The 18,970-nt window shown below is 30.0% G+C and overlaps 3 protein-coding genes across 3 annotated transcripts; 2 read left to right on the top strand and 1 right to left on the bottom strand.

Moving 5' to 3' along the window:
* Positions 1–10,023: 10,023 nt before the first annotated feature.
* Positions 10,024–12,396, top strand: LOC101248435 (L-type lectin-domain containing receptor kinase IX.1). Its single transcript, XM_010317187.3, has one exon. It carries the CDS (start codon positions 10,134–10,136, stop codon positions 12,294–12,296), a length of 2,163 nt encoding a protein of 720 aa, XP_010315489.2. The 5' UTR covers positions 10,024–10,133; the 3' UTR covers positions 12,297–12,396.
* A 1,099-nt stretch (positions 12,397–13,495) lies between these two features.
* Positions 13,496–14,656, top strand: LOC101248151 (uncharacterized). The gene has a single exon (XM_004231321.1). It carries the CDS (start codon positions 13,496–13,498, stop codon positions 14,654–14,656), a length of 1,161 nt encoding a protein of 386 aa, XP_004231369.1.
* A 2,987-nt stretch (positions 14,657–17,643) lies between these two features.
* On the bottom strand, positions 17,644–18,777 carry LOC101247870 (uncharacterized). The gene has a single exon (XM_004231320.1). The coding sequence runs from the start codon at positions 18,775–18,777 to the stop codon at positions 17,644–17,646; it is 1,134 nt and encodes a 377-aa protein (XP_004231368.1).
* Positions 18,778–18,970: the final 193 nt, after the last annotated feature.

The raw sequence follows: 18,970 nt of genomic DNA, 5'->3' as shown, positions 1-18,970 counted from the left end.
TGAAAACTTACATAATTATATAACTCAGAATTAGATAAGGTTGGTTGGCATAAGTGAACCATGGAAATCTACCGTTGTTAACCGAACCTATTGCTTGGTCTTTTATATTATTTTTTCCTATCGTAAATTATTTGACGTAATTTTTTAAAAATAGTTCTCAATTATTATACGTAAATAAAGTAAAATTTTAATAAATAAATATTATAATTTTAAGACATAAATAAAGAGTAGATGATCAAAATTCATCATAATTAAGATCTTCTTAAGAGACGTGTAAAAGAGAAATACGATAGATAATTTAAGACGGAGCGTATAAAACTTATATAGACACATGTGATCTTGTATTTATCTATCCAATAATGCTTAATAAATAATTAAGTTTTCAATTTATGTTAAATAAATGTTAGATGATCAAAACTCATCATAATTAAGATCTTTTTAAGAGATGTGTAAAAGAGAAATACGATAGATAATTTAAAACGGAACGTATAAAATTAATATAGAAACATATGATCTTGTATTTATCTATCCAATAATGCTTAATAAATAATTAAGTTTTTAAATTCTGTTTAATTTTAGCCTTTACAATAATTATTTTTAGTTAATATTTATATATTACAAGTCTGACCAAAAGTTTTTTGAAAAGATGGAAAAGCCCATACACGGAATTGACACGGATTGGAGTAAATATTTTAGTTTTATGGTCTTATGGACGTGAGATATACTCCTCTTTTAATTATATAATCAATTAAAAGAAAACTATATAATAGTCAAGATATGCAAGCTTTTATGATATTATATAAACCTAAAAAAAGGAGATTGTGCATATATAGGGAAAAAAAATACCCATCTTTTTCCTTTTTTCGAATTCAACTTAAAAACTATAAATAGCCAACAATATTTTTTGCAATTGACCAATGATCAATTGTTCTTTGCAATTAATCTATAAACTACCAAAAGTAATCTTTGCAACTAATTCATGATCAATTGTCCTTTTTGAGTAAAGAAGCATATCAGATATATGACATGATATGAAATTAATGATCTGAAATCAGATTAATATAAATTTTTAGATATAATTTGAAATGTGATTTGAAATTTTGAGTTCATACTTTTTAAATCAAGTTGACTCCATATAGGTCTATGAGTTAAAAGTGGTGAAAAAAACTGATCCACATTCAAATTTTGGATCGAAAAAATATTTTTTGTTTTGCACTATTTAATAAATACGAAGAGTAATTAATGTGGTAAAAGAGAAAGTATATTTATGAGTCTCGTAATTAAGACCATCATAACTTATGAATTTATCTTTTTACTCCAACGACATATAAATTTAGTTTCAAATTAAACTTAATTCTACAATATCACATCATATCCCATTAACCAAACAATCCCTAATTGTTTTCAGGCCAATTTTGTTTAAAATTAAGTCGGAACTCCTAATTTTTTTGTCAAATTAAAATTAATTGTATTCAAATAATGGAGTACCCACGATGTATTTCTTATTACTTTTTTAAATGTAATGACTAAATTTTTTTTTGGCTATAGCACTATATTATTCTTTTTGCCAAACAATGAAGCTGTAACTGTATACTTATTTTCTTTATTAGAATACAATTATTTGTTCCAACCGTATAGTTTTTCTTTTGGGAGCAAGTTGAGATTTAATCTTTGGTCGAAATTAGAGCACTCATAGTGTGTATATATATAATAATAATTTCTTAAAAAAATAGAGCTAAAAAATATGAGGCCTTAAGCGATGACTTTAATGGCCTAGAGGTAATACGATCGCGATTCAAAAAAAATATTTAATTAAAGCTTTTTATGTCTTTAAAATAATACAAACAAACGTCGTTCCCTTTAAAGTGAAATCGTCGAAAGATATAAAAATTTATCAAATAATACAATTTTAAAGGATAAATAAGATTAGGAACAATCGAACATTTTAAATATGCATCGAATATTCCATATCAATTAAATTTAAGAGAGTAAAATAATAATATTGCCCTCACCTTTCACAAACCTTATCCCCTAGCTAACCTCACCCAGTACTTTAACAAAATAATTCTTTTTCTAAAAGATAAAGAAACACAATATTTGAGACTATAATATACATTGATCACGACATGAAACAATTGAAGATTTTAAATTTAAATTCTAAAAATAAAGAAAATTATGTAAAGAGTGTTACTTTCAAATTAATTTTATAAATAGGTGACTCAAATTTAGTTAAAATTTTAAAAGTTCTCGGATCTGGATTGAGAAAAAAATGAAAATGCAAAGATAGGTAAGATAACATGCGCCTTACCACAAATGGTTGGTCAAAGGCAAAACTAAGCACCAATGACATTTTCCTAATTAATTACTCTATTATTTTAATTTAATTGTCACTTTTAACTCTTTTTTCACGTTCATTATAGATATAAAATTGATTATTTTTATTTGGCTTACCACATTGACAGCCCTTTGAACTTGCACGCATTTTCCGATTAGATACCTTAGCAAAATTTTTTTCCTATTAAACGCTCAGGACTCGTTTGTTCGGAAGTATTAATCAAAACAATTTATGGATTAAAATATAGTCCAACAAAAAAATTGTTTGGTTACTTTATTTAACCTAATCCATGGATTACTAATACCTCATACAAGGTTTTATTTTATCCCTAGGAAAGGAAGGGATAGCTAGTCCAAGGTTTAGCAATCCTTGGATAAGATCCCTAATGACTAAATTATCCTTAATTTTTTTTCTTTTTTTTTTTTGTAATTCATGTTCTTTTTTCTATTTATATGAGAATATTTATAAATGTTCGTTTAGTTCTCCAAATTTATTTCATGTAATTTGATAATTTCACAAACTAATATTTTTTTCTCCATGTTTGAGTTGTTATATTGGGTTGATTTTTTTTTTTTTTTTGTTTTTAAATGTAGTTCGCCAATTGACCACATGAACTATTTTTTTTATTTTTAAAATAAGCTAAGCGTATTTGAACAATTTAAGTAGCCTTAAATTCATGTTAAGTTCAAGGTATATTTGACCAACAAAAAATTAAAAATATACCATGTGATATATCACATCTCAAAAGTAATAATATTTTTTTATATTTTTTTAATATTTAACTTGACTAGTTAAATCAAACATAATCTCATAATAACTAAAGGGTATTAATAGGAAATAAACTTTTTTAAAAGTTTTAAACCAAACATAAGACTAGGTAGGAAATAATGAACCTAACACTTGCTAAAAAATAATCTCTGCATTACTAAACCCTGCATTATTAATTCATGCATTACTAATCCATGCATGAGTAATCCCTGCATTATACATCTTTGTACCAAACGACCCCTCAATGTATATTTAAAGTTTGTCTATTAGACACACATTGTTGAGTTGGTATAGTGATTAAAGTGTAGTCATTAAAAGCGCGTGAAAGATTCGTCATATCTCTCTTTATCCCTATTTTTTCTCCTCTTAATCCTTCTCCTCCATTTCCCTGGCTCCAACACAGTCATAATCATCTCTCATTCACCTCTTGAAAATGTCTTCTTCCTTCATTGTATAAAGTTAAAATTAAAATGGTATTATTGAAGCAACATCAATCATGATGGTTGAATTTAAAAAAAAAAACATGATTAAACAAAATACATAGACAAAGTTGCTAAAAATAACTAAATACGACGGAGTTATACCTTTTTGATTTCTTTGTAATTTCAAGTTTAAAACATATTTATTAATGATAAAAAAGAGAGGAAGAAGAAGAGAAAATTTGGGAGGAAAGAATTGAGCTATGCAAGTTAGAAAATATTGTTTTGGAGGAAAGGAGAGGATACATTATGAAATATATTTATAATAAAAATAAAAATAAAAATAGAAAATTCATAAAATTATTAATGGTGAAATTTAAGTTGACAGTTAGAAGGGGCTTCAATGAAGAAGATGCAGAAGGGGTGGCTGAATCTGATAATTTTTTTTTGTAAAATATAATTTTTTTAATTTGCCACATGTCACGATATGATTCACTCTTTTTCATATTATAGTGTTTGAAAGTCACGCACTCTATATATTTTTGGTTTATGTCATTGAAGTATCTAATAGACACACTTTGTGATTACATAAGGTGTTCAATAGGAATATAGTCTCATTAAGATGTCTAAATAAAAAAAAACATGCAAGTTCAAGGGACCACTTATATATTCAATTTTTTTGTTTCTTAAAATATTATTGAAAATTTAGCAATATTAAAAAAATCCACCTCTTTAATGTTAAAGTAAATATAGTTGAAAATAATTGTTAATTTAGATCTTAAAATTTTAAAAATACAAATATTAAGCTAAAACGCTAATTGAAATGACACTAAAAAGTATATTCATAATTCATGTCACTTTCTGGTTGACCGGCTCAAGCTTTATGTATTGCCCTATAATTGCAGTCCTAGGTTTATTGTTCATAATTCATTTTATTGTTTAGCTAAACTCCATTATCTTCAACATAAATAAATAAAAAAATTCTTCAAAAGATTTCTTTGTATTAATGGTTTTCCTTAATTGCTCAAAAGATAAGTTAATTAATTAAAGAACCAATCATCCTGAGGAGCAACTTGTCTATTTTTTTACTATATTACATTGCAATCATAGTCCTAGGTTTATAGTAGTTAATGTTCACACCACTTAATTATCTTTCTTTTTCTGTCTCTTGTATTTTAAAAAATTAAAGGTTTTTTGTTTTGTCCCTTAAACACTGTTTAGAATGTAGTTGTAACTACTTTTTTTTTTGGTTCTCATACGATGTTCTCTATTTATTTTTGGACCACAATTAATTTATATTTTGTATTGCGTAAAATGATAAGTAAAGAGAAAAATAACCTCTATCAAAAAAATAAATGATACGAATTTGGCACTAACTCATATTTATATTTATGTGAGTTAACATTAAGTAAAATTGTATGTTCTTGTAGCTTTTTTATATACTCCTTCTAGTTTTATCTACTTATTTAATTATTTTATTTATTTATTTTGACAAATCAAAAAGAAATTTTTTTTACCTATTATATTCTCAATTGATTAATTTTTTAAAAAGATAAAATTACTATTTTAAAATCTTAAATTTTAAATTATCCATTTCATAATTAATAAATATAAAATAACAAAATCAGTATATCAATAATTATTTTTTTAATAAATATGTCAATTAAAAAATGAATAAATAACTGTGCGCAATGGACGTAGGCGATACAATTTTGTGTAATCATTGTAGCACTCTTTTCTCATAGTTTTTTGGTAAAGAGTGGTTGAGATTCTATTATAGTAGTTAAACCAGGTTGCTTTGTCTTGAATCTAATTTATTATTAATTTGGCAAATAAGAATTATGGTAACAATAATACTAGAAACACAAATAAGTCTTAAAAATTGAGATAATGTGAGTATTATGATAATTTTTATACCTTAATTTTTTATTTTTTATTTTTTCATTTAAAATCAAATTATAAAAAAACGAAAAATATATGATATCATATTTAATCACATCACTTCCATTTTTGAGATTTGAAAAGAGTTGCCACTTATTCAAGCTTTCATATGTGAGAACATAATAAAATATTATCAAGTTGACTCTTTTTGGCTACCCAAAACATATGCACGGTACGAAATTATGTATATTTAAATCCTCAGCCCACCGATTCAAGCACATTAATGATTTAATATACAATCAAACAAGGGCCTTAAACCAATCTATATAATTTTTTACGAGACATAGTTTCAAATATGTTAAATTTAATCTCTTTTATAATTTTACATGAAAATTTTTATTTTTCTATAAATAGTATTTAATATTTTTTTAAAAATATAATTTATAATCTATTATTATTAAAAGAAAAATGAGGCTCTCAAATTACACGGTTAGAATTGACAGTAAATAACTACTATACACCGTAAACAATAGAAAAATATTAAAATCGTTTGATAGAATATATAAAATTATCTCAATATAATATAATATTTAAAAAATTATGAAATTAGTAATACTCTTTAATACACAATAAAATATATAACTAATATAAGAATAATCATATATAAAGGTGTGCCACACTAAGGACTGCTAATATATAAAGGTTAATACTATATGCATAATTTTATTAATTAATTCTACCAAACGATTCTTAATTTAATAAAAGAAAAATGATATTACCAACACATTGCTTGTATACTCAGATAGCGTGTGTATATATATATATATATATATATATATATATAGATAGATAGATATGCTTGTAGTGGTTTGATAAAGAGGACGCAATATTAAGGTCCTACATTTGCATAGTTAATCACTTATAAACTTTTAAAACATATATATTTAGTGGAATTTCGTAGAATTTATGTGTCATCTTTTTTAAATCATTAAAAATGAATAATACTTTTCATATTTAATAAAATGTTAACTTTGAATAATCACATAAATATTTAGGGTTTATTTTAGACCATAATTTTTTTGAAAAAAGTGATTAAAATTTATATCAAATCAGATACACTCACAAAATTTAAGACGATAAAAGTATTATGATGGTAAAAAATAAAAACTCTTGAGGAAAGATTAGAGTAAGCAACGCACGGAGTTGATCTAAATATAGTAATACTAGCTGTAAAGGTTAATGCTTTAAAGAATTTTATTACATCTAATTAACCATATTCATACTAAATGAAACTTGTTATTACTTTAAAAAAGAAAAAGGAAAAATAAGACATAGTTTTTTACAACAATTAAATAAGAGCACAAACAATTTGGCAAATTTATTTTATTCCTCTTCCAAAAATAGTTATAGATCTTGGAATGTAACTGATTACTACTGTTTCTGTCTCAAATTATTTTTAGTCATTTTAAAAATTATATTCTTACATTATTGTTGTTTATAAAAGTTGAAGACAAACCTAATTAGTTTTTTTTCTATTTTATCCTTAGTAACTATATGTCGAATTTTTTAACCAAACTAAGTCATTATATAAAACAATTTACCAAAGTAATATATTTTTCTAAAATTTTACAAAATTAGTATAAACGTATTTCACGGTAACGTTTTAGGGTATATTTTATTTTTAAAAAACTAACAGCATTAGGTTGATATACGTTACTGTAAGTAACGTTTTACTTTTAAAACGTTATTTTTAGTAACGTTTTACTCCTAAAACGTTACTGTGAGTAACGTTTTAGGAGTAAAATATTACTTTGAGTAACGTATATCAATCTGACACCATTAACTTTTAAAAAATAAAATATATTTTAAAACGTTACTGTGGAATACGTTTATACTAATTTTGTAAAATTTTAGAAAAACATATTATTTTGGTGAATGACTTTATAAAATGGTTTAGTTTGGTTAAAACCTCCTATATTTCATCCTAATTAAAGAATAGACATAATACATAATTATACTCTTTAACTTAGTTTTAAATTACATTTATGTCCTTCAATATTGGGTGTGTACAAGTAGGCACTTAAATTTGTATAAGTTGAACAAATAGACACACATGTCCTCATGTGTTTATTTTTTGTCCTACGTGTATTTTGTCATGTACAACTCATGTGTTTATTTATTTAAAAATTAGATAGTTAAAGTGTCTGTTTGTACATTATGAAAGTTGGAGATCAAAATTAAAATTTAAAGTCAAGTTTAGAGTCAAATATATGTATTATGAATAAAATAATTAACGCCCTCCTAATTACTTATTTTTTCATATAAGACATGTAAAGAAACAACTACAAATAATTTGATTCAGAGAGAGTACTTAGGTAAAAAGGCTAAAAATAAGTCACAAAAGTAACCAAAAATCTTTTCCTATTTAAATGCTGATTTTGTTCGATATGATGTTAATTTTATTTTATTGTTTAGGTACTTAGAGGTAGCACCAATTTATTTTTAATTCATAGACCATAATGCTTTTTGAAAAAGATCAATTTCCATATTTTAAATAATGTAAAGTGATTCTGTCTTATGTAAATTTCTGGCGATAAAACGCATATTAATCTATTGCTTCCAACTAATTAAGGGTACTAACAATAATTTCACATGCATCACTAACAAAAGGAATAATTGCCCAAAGTAGGTATTATTCCGTCTGAGTGACTATATAATGAATAAACGAATATCTCAATCGATCTATTGCTTTGTCATAATTATTTTATGTTCTATAAAAAATATTAATTAAAATATTTTTAATAATTCTTTTTATTTAAATCTGAATTCAATATTATTTTCTTTTTCATCATATATTATTTCTTTTCCATATTTATTGAGTAAGGATAAAAATGAATTCAATAAATTTTATTATACTAACTTCGACACACCCTTTAATAATAAAATTATATTTAACAAAGAAGTTAGGTAAAATGAAGTACAAAGTATAGCATCTTGTAGCATTTAAGGAAACAAAATAAATCATAGGTTAATTTAAAAGGAGAGAAGAGCATCTCGATGTTTTCAATTACTCCATGCTTTTAGTTTTATGCATCCGTTTTAATCGGATAGAGAGCAAAGCAACAAAAGAGAAGATATCAATACATGTGACATAGCAAAAGAAATTATTTCTTTTTTCACGAGATATTTTAAATTTGAATTTTAAATATTAAAAAATCTTTGAATACGAAGCATTTTTCTCTGAATAGGACTCTATACGGCATGAATCCAATTTAGTATAAAAGAGCATGTTATGTGTGATGGGATTTATGTAGGATATTGGTTGTGTTGCAAAATTTGAAATTAAATGGTTTGGTCTTGAGGAGAATATTTGGATGCAATACTATTTTAGAGTTTTTTTTTTTTTTTGGCTAAAATCACTTTTTAACTATAGTTCAAGTTTAATATTTTTTTATTACGAAACTAATTGAACTAATAAAAGAAATATTTTTTTATTTGGTCTTCATAGTCATAACGAGAAGATCAAAAGTTACCTACAAGGAATAAGAATATGGATAAAAAATAAATCTTTCACTTTCAGAATTTAAATTTTGTATGTTGTTAGTTTATATATTTTTGTATCACCAAGTAAATTAACTTGTAACAGTACGTAAGTCTTCAGATATTTATATAACAAGTTCTGATGCTTACAAAAATTATGTAAAAAAAATCAATTTAAAAATATTACACCCAACTATTTGGAGATTTTCTTTAATAAAATATTTAGTACGTATGTATATTATATACAATGCAATTCACATTTTATACAATGTATAGAAATATTGGAAATTTAGTGAAATTACATAGGTGTTTAGATATGAAAAAAAGTACGTTACTTGAAATTTTTGAAGTTAGAATTGTATTTGACCATACTTTTTACAAAGAATATCTAGGATTTAGAATATATTTTGTTTGAATATGATATAAACACTCAATTTCTAAAAATAAGAAAAATCACCCAACTCAACTAGCTTAGCCATGTGTACATATTTATTTGACTTGACATTTTCTTTTGTTGGTGGTGTGAATTTTTTTTAAAAATAAACAAAATGATGAATCTTCCAGCGGTTTTTGTTCACTTAGGTTTAAAGTCATACTTTAGAGATGATTTTAGCCAAAAATTCTAGTATTTTATATTGAATATGTTGTTGTTCATCGTTTTATTCCTCTTTTGGGCCTGTAATAAGCCTATTGGGCTTAGACAACCTAAGCCCATGACTCATGAGGTAGTACATGGCATGTTCAAATCCAATTGTTGCCCAAGACAAACAAAGAATTTGCTAATTAAACAACTAAAATTGAATTTCTATTACAAAAGAGTTGATCAATTCAATTGTTGTCTGAGGACAAACAACAAATTTAAGTCTGAAAATATAAATAAATGAATCGTGTAATATATAATTGAAAATCTTTCATATAAGCTATCCAACTATTATATTTCCACCTAAATTTATGTAATTGGTTCGAATTAATCGAGAGTAAGATACCAAATATCGAAAGATTGAAGAAAAAGAAATAGTCCACCAATGGCTTATATAACAAAGCCGTCCATAGTCTATCCTTGATATTGTCAAGAAAACAAAAGGTAAAGACAAACAAGTTCATCCAAATGAAGTGTACACAGAGTGTCTCTGTTTACTTAAACTGCAATTTGTCTGAAATATCAAAAAGTATCATATACCATCTAAGCCATGTTTCTCAGCAAATTTTTGAACATCTTGCTAGTTTTAGTAATTTTTGTTATCCCTTCTTTATATTCATTGAACTTTAATATCACCAATATTGATACTTCTCATGTTAATCTCTCTATCAATGTCACTGGAGACGCCTATGTAACGAAAGAGGGCATACAAGTCACGCCTAATGAACGTAACATGACATTAGGTGGAAAAACAGGACGCGCCACATACATTGAGACACTGCAGTTATGGAACAAGGCTACAAGGGAATTGACAGATTTTACTACGCATTTCTCTTTTGTTATTGATTCAAATGGTAACGGTAGTTTTGCTGATGGACTAGCCTTTTTCTTAGCTCCTGTTGGTTCGAGTATTCCAGTTGGTTCGTCTGGCAGTGGCCTTGGTCTTGTTAAAGCTGAGACAGAAAACATGCCATCATATGAGTCATTTGTTGCTATAGAGTTCGATACATTTGTTAATACCTGGGACCCTTTTGGCATACATGTAGGCATCAATATAAATTCTATGGAATCTGTTGCTACTAAAATATGGGTAAATGACATTAAACTTGGGAAGAAAAATGATGCTTGGATTAGTTACAATGCTAGTTCCAAGGTTCTTGAAGTTGTTTTCACAGGATTTCAGAAAAAATATAATCGAGACAAACTAAGCTACGCCGTTGATCTGAGGGATTATTTGCCTGAGAATGTTAGTTTTGGCTTCTCAGCATCAACTGGACAATTGTTTCAGAAAAACAATGTCAAGTCTTGGGATTTCAATTCGAGTTTTGATGCTATCATAGTTCCAGAACATGTCAATCAGCCTAGTGCAAGTCCTCCTATACAACTTCAAGATCCAAAAAATCATCCTATTCAAGGTCAAACTCCAAATGATCCTCCAATTACTCATGTTCAAGAACCAAAGGGTCCTCCTCAAAAAGTACTCAGGACCTCGGGAAAAGGAAGCAAGGGACTAGTAGTTGGATCAAGCATAGGATTACCTATTCTGATTCTTGGTTTGATAACTGCCAGTTGCATTTTGTGGAGGAAAAAGAGAAAAGGAGATGAGAAAGAAAATGTCTTCATTGATCTAGATATGGATGATGAATTTGAAAAGGGTACCGGTCCTAAGAAGTTCTCGTATGGTGAATTAGCTCGTGCAACAAACAACTTTGCTGAGGGACAGAAGCTTGGTGAAGGAGGATTTGGTGATGTTTATAAAGGTTTATTGAAGGAATGTAACTCATATGTAGCTGTTAAGAGAGTATCAAAAGGGTCTAAACAAGGGATAAAGGAGTATGCATCAGAAGTGAAGATCATCAGTCGATTAAGGCATAGAAATTTGGTTCAACTTATCGGTTGGTGCCACGAGAAAGAGAAGCTGCATCTTGTTTACGAACTGATGCCCAATGAGAGCCTAGATAAACATCTTTTCAAAGAAAAGTCATTGTTGGTCTGGGAAATCAGGTGGAAAATTGCTCAAGCAATTGCCTCAGCTTTACTGTATCTACACGAAGAGTGGGAACAATGCGTAGTCCATAGAGACATAAAAGCAAGTAATGTCATGTTGGATTCAAACTTCAACGCTAAATTAGGTGATTTTGGGTTGGCTAGGCTTATTGACCATGACAAAGGATCACAAACAACGATGCTAGCAGGGACCGTGGGGTATATGGCACCGGAATGTATTATGAATGGAAAAGCTAGCAAGGAGTCAGATGTATACAGCTTTGGAATAGTAGCATTGGAAATAGCAAGTGGAAGAAGATCAATAAATATTAAAGCACCAGAAGATCAAGTGAGATTGGTTGAATGGGTGTGGAGCCTGTATGGAACGGGAGAGCTAGTCGAAGCAACTGATCCAAGATTGAATAAAATGTTTAATGAGAAAGAAATGGAACGTTTAATGGTCATCGGTCTATGGTGTGCTCATCCAGACAACAAACTGAGGCCATCAATAAGGCAAGCTATCCATGTTCTAAACTCTGAAGCTCAATTACCAAATCTTCCATCAAGAATGCCAGTTGCAACATATTCACCCCCTCCATTGAATATGTTTTCCTCTCCATTTTCAAATACTTATGAAGTTAGTATGCAGGAGCAGACTATGACTTACACTGTTTCATCAAGTGTCTATACTTCGTCAGCTGCTTCATCGACAAAATCACTTTTGTAAACCATGACTTCTGCTTTTCTTATATTGTTTCACTTCATTTATCAATGGATTTTGTGTTGATTTCCCTTCTCTACAATCATTTAGACATATAATGGATGAGTAAATACTGAGTTTTGTTAAAAGTTGAGAATTCACTTCACTTTTGACAGCAAAAATATAAGGATGTTTTTCTTTTTAGTTTTGACTGATTTTTCGTCTTTCAATAGGTCAAATTTTGGGGAAGTTGTTGGTTGAGCTTTTCTTAGTAAACAACAGCTTCATGATAAAACAAAGACGTCCATAGACTCATTAGGACCAAAAGCCACCAGCAAGGTACCAAAAATTTCTATAGTTTTGTGTTCAAAATGAACAATCCTTTACTCTTAGGCAGACGCATATTAAATTTTATAGAAGGAATTAGCTTCTTCAAAATGCTTCCTGCGCAACACATAGCCTCCAGGGGTGAAAAAGGGATAGATCGAATATCAATCGAGAAAGCCTATTAGTTGGAACTGTTAGGATTGAAATTAATTAGGTCTTAAGCGAAAGCTACCAAAAGTAAACCTCAAAAAATTATGAGTAAAAATACAAATGAGAAATATAAAAAAATAAAAACAAAAATTTAACATGGTGTTTGATCAATTCGACGTACATCCACAAAAGAGATGAACAATCTACTATATAAATATGAGTGTACAAAATATAAAGAAAAATAACCTCAATCAATTCACTCAAAATACATGAGAGAGATTCATAATGATAACATATCAAGTTTGTGTCCTCAAAACTCTCAAAGTCCGCACGATTATATTATGAATGTTAATTAAGTTAAAAGAAAAAAACATTTTCCTATAAAAAAAAAAGAACTTGTCCATCTTAAATCTTTTTCTAAAAGAAAAAACTATTTATGGTAAAAAAGAAAAACTTAGAATACAAAAATATTTTAGAAATCTCGTATACAGCATATTCTAGATTCATGTATCAATCGGCATAAAAGAAATTTGGGTAAAAATTATTATTCATTATATTACTGATTCCTAGTCAGACAAAAAGCTTCGTTAGGAAATAAACTAATTCTAGTCCTAGTTTACTTGGTATTATGGATTCCTAATCTTAGTTTATTTTGGTTATTAGTATTCTTATAAATAGGAATATCTAATTAAATATTTTTAAGGTACAAACATACCAGAGTTCTGCCACATAGCATCAAGAATTTAACCATGGGTGATGCTTCAAATTCAACCTATATTCCAGAGAAGGATCTCCATACTTATTTAGAGGAATTATTCAAGAAAAAGAGTTCTGCCAGAAAAAACGCACTAAAGACATTGATTAAGCAATTTGAGACCAATGTCCGTTACGAATTTGTTCAAAATAATTTTGTCACTTTAATACATCGATGCCAAAATTGCTTGAAACGGGGTTCAGCATCGGAGATTGATTTAGCATTACAACTAATAGGATTAGTTGTTCTAACGCTTGGTGCCGGTGATAATGCACGTGAGGTGTATGAAGAATTGTTTGTGTTAGTCCGTGAACTTGTCACCAAATCCAAATTATGTCACGCGATCAAGGTGTTTGAATGTTTGTCTATTGTCACTTGTGTTGGTGCCAGAGACTTTATAGACACCGAAAGATCAATGGAAATTATATGGCAATTCTTGAATCAAGAAACCAAACATACATCCTCTGTGACGGCTGCAGCAATATCAGGTTGGGTTCTCCTCCTGTCAGGCATTGATCGATGGAGCATTAGTCCGAAAAAGTGGAAAGAATCGATCTCTTATCTTCTGAAACAATTAGAGGAAGATGATGAACATGTTAATGTTGCTAGCATTGAAGCGCTAGCTTTGATTTTTGAAATTGGCAGTCTTGAGAAATTTTCCAATCAAGACGGAGAATACAAGGACATAAAAGATGGGATAATGGATCAGATAAAGAGAATATGCAATGGCACCAAACAAGACACTTCAAAAATTTTCGAGGATGATTATGATAAGACCATCACCCTCACATTAGGCAGAACAAGTCTCACTTTTAGCACCTGGTCAAAGTTGAAACAAATAAGTTACATAAGGAAATTTTTAGGCAACGGTTTCAAAAATCACATGAAGGAAAACAAACACCTCCACAACGTTTTTAATTTTGCACCAGCAAGAAAATGCAGTAGTGATGATGATTTAGAACTGTACAAACCTGAGTTCGAAGAGGCGGTTGTGCGAGTTTTTGTGCCTGAAGTTAGAAGAGAAAATTGTGCATGGAGGATTAACAAGTCCCGTAATTCTGTACTGAGCAAGGGAAGGACTAAGTTGCGGAACAAGTACAGAACTCTTGCAGAGGATACCAAGACTGGGCACATTGCTGATGAACAGCTTGACTGAAATAATTTTTTCAATTGGGGTAACTAATGAAACATACGATTTTTAAGGCATTATTCGTTTTCTCCTTTCTTCCTGTTAAGGACAAAAAAACATTGCCTAATTTTTTACTTTGAGAACTCGAAGTTTAAAATTTTAGAAACATATGTCCTTTTTCATTGTCGTTCATAACACCATACACCAGAGTCATTGTCGTATGTTTCACCAGTATAATTTAAATCACAGAGTAAATACAAAATTTCGTGTTCAACTTTTATTTTCTCTTGAATAAGTGAGTTGAATGTTATTTGTTTAATTCTATCTCTCAATATTTGTCAATATCAAATATAAACAATCAAGTTAGTTTTTCTATTGATGCATTGATTTTATGTGATAAAAATATATGATTATTGTTTTTAAAATGAAATATTGATAGAAGAACAAATGTGTCTAGCTTTGCTACATATAAATCACTGCCGTTGAAAAAAAAAATTATGTTAACATATGTATACACAATTTTTAAAAGTAAAATGTTGATTTTTTCTATTTTCATCACGTATTCATATATGATACTCTATATCATTAAAATTGAAATATTAATAACTAAGAAACTTGAGTAACATAACCAAATGTATTGTGCCCTATGTGGGATTCGAACCCACAGTAAAAATTAACACGCTTAATTACTGTGCCATGAAAGAGTTTATACAAGGTTTTTTAACATTATTAAATTCAGAATTTGATCTCTATATAATTCTCTATATAATGTACCTTTTCTGCAAAGGGTGTTCAACTGGCCACTCTTGGAGCAGAAGTGATGGAAGTGATATAACAATAGTAATAATTGAACTCTGGTATCAAAAGAGATGTACAATAATTCCTTTTATTTCACACTGTAACAAGGTTACTAACATGTCAGAATGATAATACAACATAAGGGAAATACTGAATCATAAACATGTGTTTCATCGTCATGATGTTTTTCATCCAATTATTGGCTCCTCCCACACTGGATCTTTAATCTCAGAACCAGCATCATCATAACAGGGGGAAATGCAGCCACTTCCCATATCATACAGTCTCCAGCCATCAATGTAACGATGAGTAAAATACACACAGTTGTTTCTGCAGCCAACTTGACTTGCAGGCACTGATATACCACATTTAATCCCCACGAATAACGTTCTATCTCCAAGGCTTTCCAATCTTAACCATGACAAATCTTCAATCTGCAGCTTGAACACTTCCACTTTGTCCACCACCCTGTTTGATCTTTCTGAGATCAGGAAAATGAGCAAGATCTCTCCATTAGATTCAACCAAGTACTCTATGAAATGCCTTGAGTAGTTTGAAGGAATGGCTTGCCTTCTACTAAGACGCGTGACTTGAAACTGATTTTCAACTTCTTCTATTACAGCCAGGGTTCCTTGCAAACTTAGCGCATAAAACTTCCCTTGGAAGATAATGGCATTGGTGAATTGTATTAGTTGCCCCTTAGGATCATTCGGATCAATAAGACCATTTTGACTGCTTTCTTGTTTCATCCATTTTTGGTTTTTTCCCCACTGATAAACTACAAAATCTGGAAAACAACAATGGCCATTCCTTGGAAATAAAAATGTTTTTCTATGATCAGACGAGTAAGAAGACCAACAACCATGGGCTCTGGAACTACTCAGAAAGCAACAATCAATAGGTACCTTTTCTCCTCTGACAATCGACCAAGGTGAGTAGTAGTGAAAATGCTTCCAAGGATCATAACGCGGCCTTCTTTTACCATGCCACCAATAGCAACCAGCTTCTTCAAATGAGAAGTTGAAGGTATGCTGCTGAGTTTTGCAATAGTATCGAGGTTCATATGAAAGCTCAAGCCATGGTGATTGTGCAGTGGAATCACATTTTCTCGACACACATCTCCATGATTTAGGAATACCAGCAGTACCTATGGATTCAACTAGTTTTGAAGGTGTTGGTTGCTTTTTGAGGAACTCGAGTAGCTTTTCAGGAAGATTTTGCGATGGTTCAACAGAAGCAGACTCTTCTTTAGATGAAGTTTTCTGTTTCCTCCTACCATTTGGAGCCATGTCTAGATAATGGTCGAAAAAAACAAAGTATAATTCCGAGCTTGTCTGACTATCCAAAGGTGCTTTTATAATCTAATCCTCCCTGTTCTAGCTGTTTATTTGATGAGCCTTAAGCTCCAAGAATAAAGATAGTTGACTTCTTCATAACTTATTTTTCATTTATGTTTTTGTTAATCAGTTACAAAATTATTATATCAGGCATCTAAATAGTCAACTCAACTATTTAATTGAAAGAAACTACCACTAACCTTGTTCTCCAAGAGATCAACTACCTTGGAGGTTAGCTTACTTTGTGGCCACATCTGATCTTGATCACTTTTAAGCCCGCCTCAAGATACATGCCTGTACAATTTCCTTCGCGAGCTCCCATTTGCAAAAAAAAAAAAAAAGTCGAGAAGGAAAAGAATCAACATTCACCAAAGAAAGAAACCAGTACCAGCCCAAGGCCATGGCCATGTCTTCCCAAAGAACTCACCAGCTTAATCTCAAGTGAACCGAGTCTACTGGAAAACATCACATTTGGTGGTGTCACCAAGTCACAGAGATGAGCAAAGTAAATATACTGTAGGCCAATAGGGAAGCTGCTATGGCCACAACCCATGGTGCTCTAAAGCAGTGGGATGCTATCCAGATAATTTTCTTTTGTGAAACTCCTACAGAGGGGGAGTAAATGTCACCTGTCCCTTTTATAATTTTCTTCTTCTTTCTTAATCACTATAATATTTCGATTTGCCATGGGGGCAAAGCATGGAAAATGAGTTAATAATAAACATGAACTGATGCAAGTGATGTAACAATAATGATGATTGAACTCTGGTTTCAGAAGAAATGAACAAGAACTCCATTTATTTCACACTGTAACAAGGTTACTAACATGTCAGAATGATAATACAACAAAGAAGAAATACTGAATCATAAACATGTGTTTTATCGTCGTGATGTTCTTTTTCCAATTATTGGCTCCTCCCACACTGGATCTTTGATCTCAGAACCAGCATTATCATAACACGGGGAAATGCAGCCACTTCCCATATCATACAGTCTCCAGCCATCAATGTAACGATGAGTAAAATACACGCAGTTGTTTCTGCAGCCAACTTGACTTGCAGGCACTGATATACCACATTTAATTCCCACGAATAACGTTCTATCTCCAAGGCTTTCCAATCTTAACCATGAAAAATCTTCAATCTTCAGCTTAAACACTTCCACTTTGTCCACCACCCCGTTTGATCTTTCTGAGATCAGGAAAATGAGCAATATCTCTCCATTAGATTCAACCAAGTACTCTATGAAATGCCTTGAGTAGCTTGAAGGAATGGCTCGCCTTCTACTAAGTCGCGTGACTTGAAACTGATTTTCAACTTCTTCTATTACAGCCAGGGTTCCTTGCAAACTTAGTGCATAAAACTTCCCTTGGAAGATAATGGCATTGCTGAATTGTATCAGTTGACCCTTTGGATCATTTGGATCAATAAGACCATTTTGACTGCTTTCTTGTTTTATCCATTTTTGGTTTTCTCCCAACTTAGAAACTACAAATCCTGGAAAACAACAAGTGCCACAACCATTGGAAGAACAGGGAAATAAAAATGATTTTTTGCGACCAGACGAGGAAGTATTCCAATAAAAATAGGCTCTTGAACTATTCAGAAAGCAGTAATCAATAGGTAGCTTATGTCCTTCCGATATCCACCAAGGTGAGTAGCTGCTGTGAAAATGCTTCCAAATATCATAACGCGGCCTTCTTCTACCATTCCACCAATAGCAACCAGCTTCTTCAAATGAGATGCTGAAGGTGTGCTGCTGAGTTTTGCAATAGCATTGAGGTTCATTTGAAAGCTCAAGCCATGGTGACTGTGAAATGGAATCACATTTTTTCGAGACACATCTCCATGATTTAGAAATACCAACAGTACCTATGGATTGAACTTGTTTTGAAAGTCTTGGTTGCTTTTTGAGAATGTTGAGTAGCTTTTCAGGAAGACTTTGACATGGTTCCACATAAGTAGACTCCTCTTTTGATGAAGTTTTTTGTTTCCTCTTAATATTTGGAGCCATGTATAGATAATTGTCAAAAAGAACAAGGTTTTGATTCTGCAGCTTATCGAACGATCCAAAAAATGTTTTTATAATCTAATTCTCTCTGTTCTAGCTGTTTTTTTTTATTAGCCTTACGCTCCAAGAAAATTGACTTCTTCAGAGATTATTTTTCAGTTACAAAATTAATACACAAGGCATCTTAATAGTCAAC

The sequence above is a fragment of the Solanum lycopersicum genome, chromosome 1 (genome assembly GCF_036512215.1).
Source record: "Solanum lycopersicum chromosome 1, SLM_r2.1".
Taxonomy (NCBI): Eukaryota; Viridiplantae; Streptophyta; class Magnoliopsida; order Solanales; family Solanaceae; genus Solanum; species Solanum lycopersicum.
This window is presented reverse-complemented; position numbering and strand designations above follow the sequence as displayed.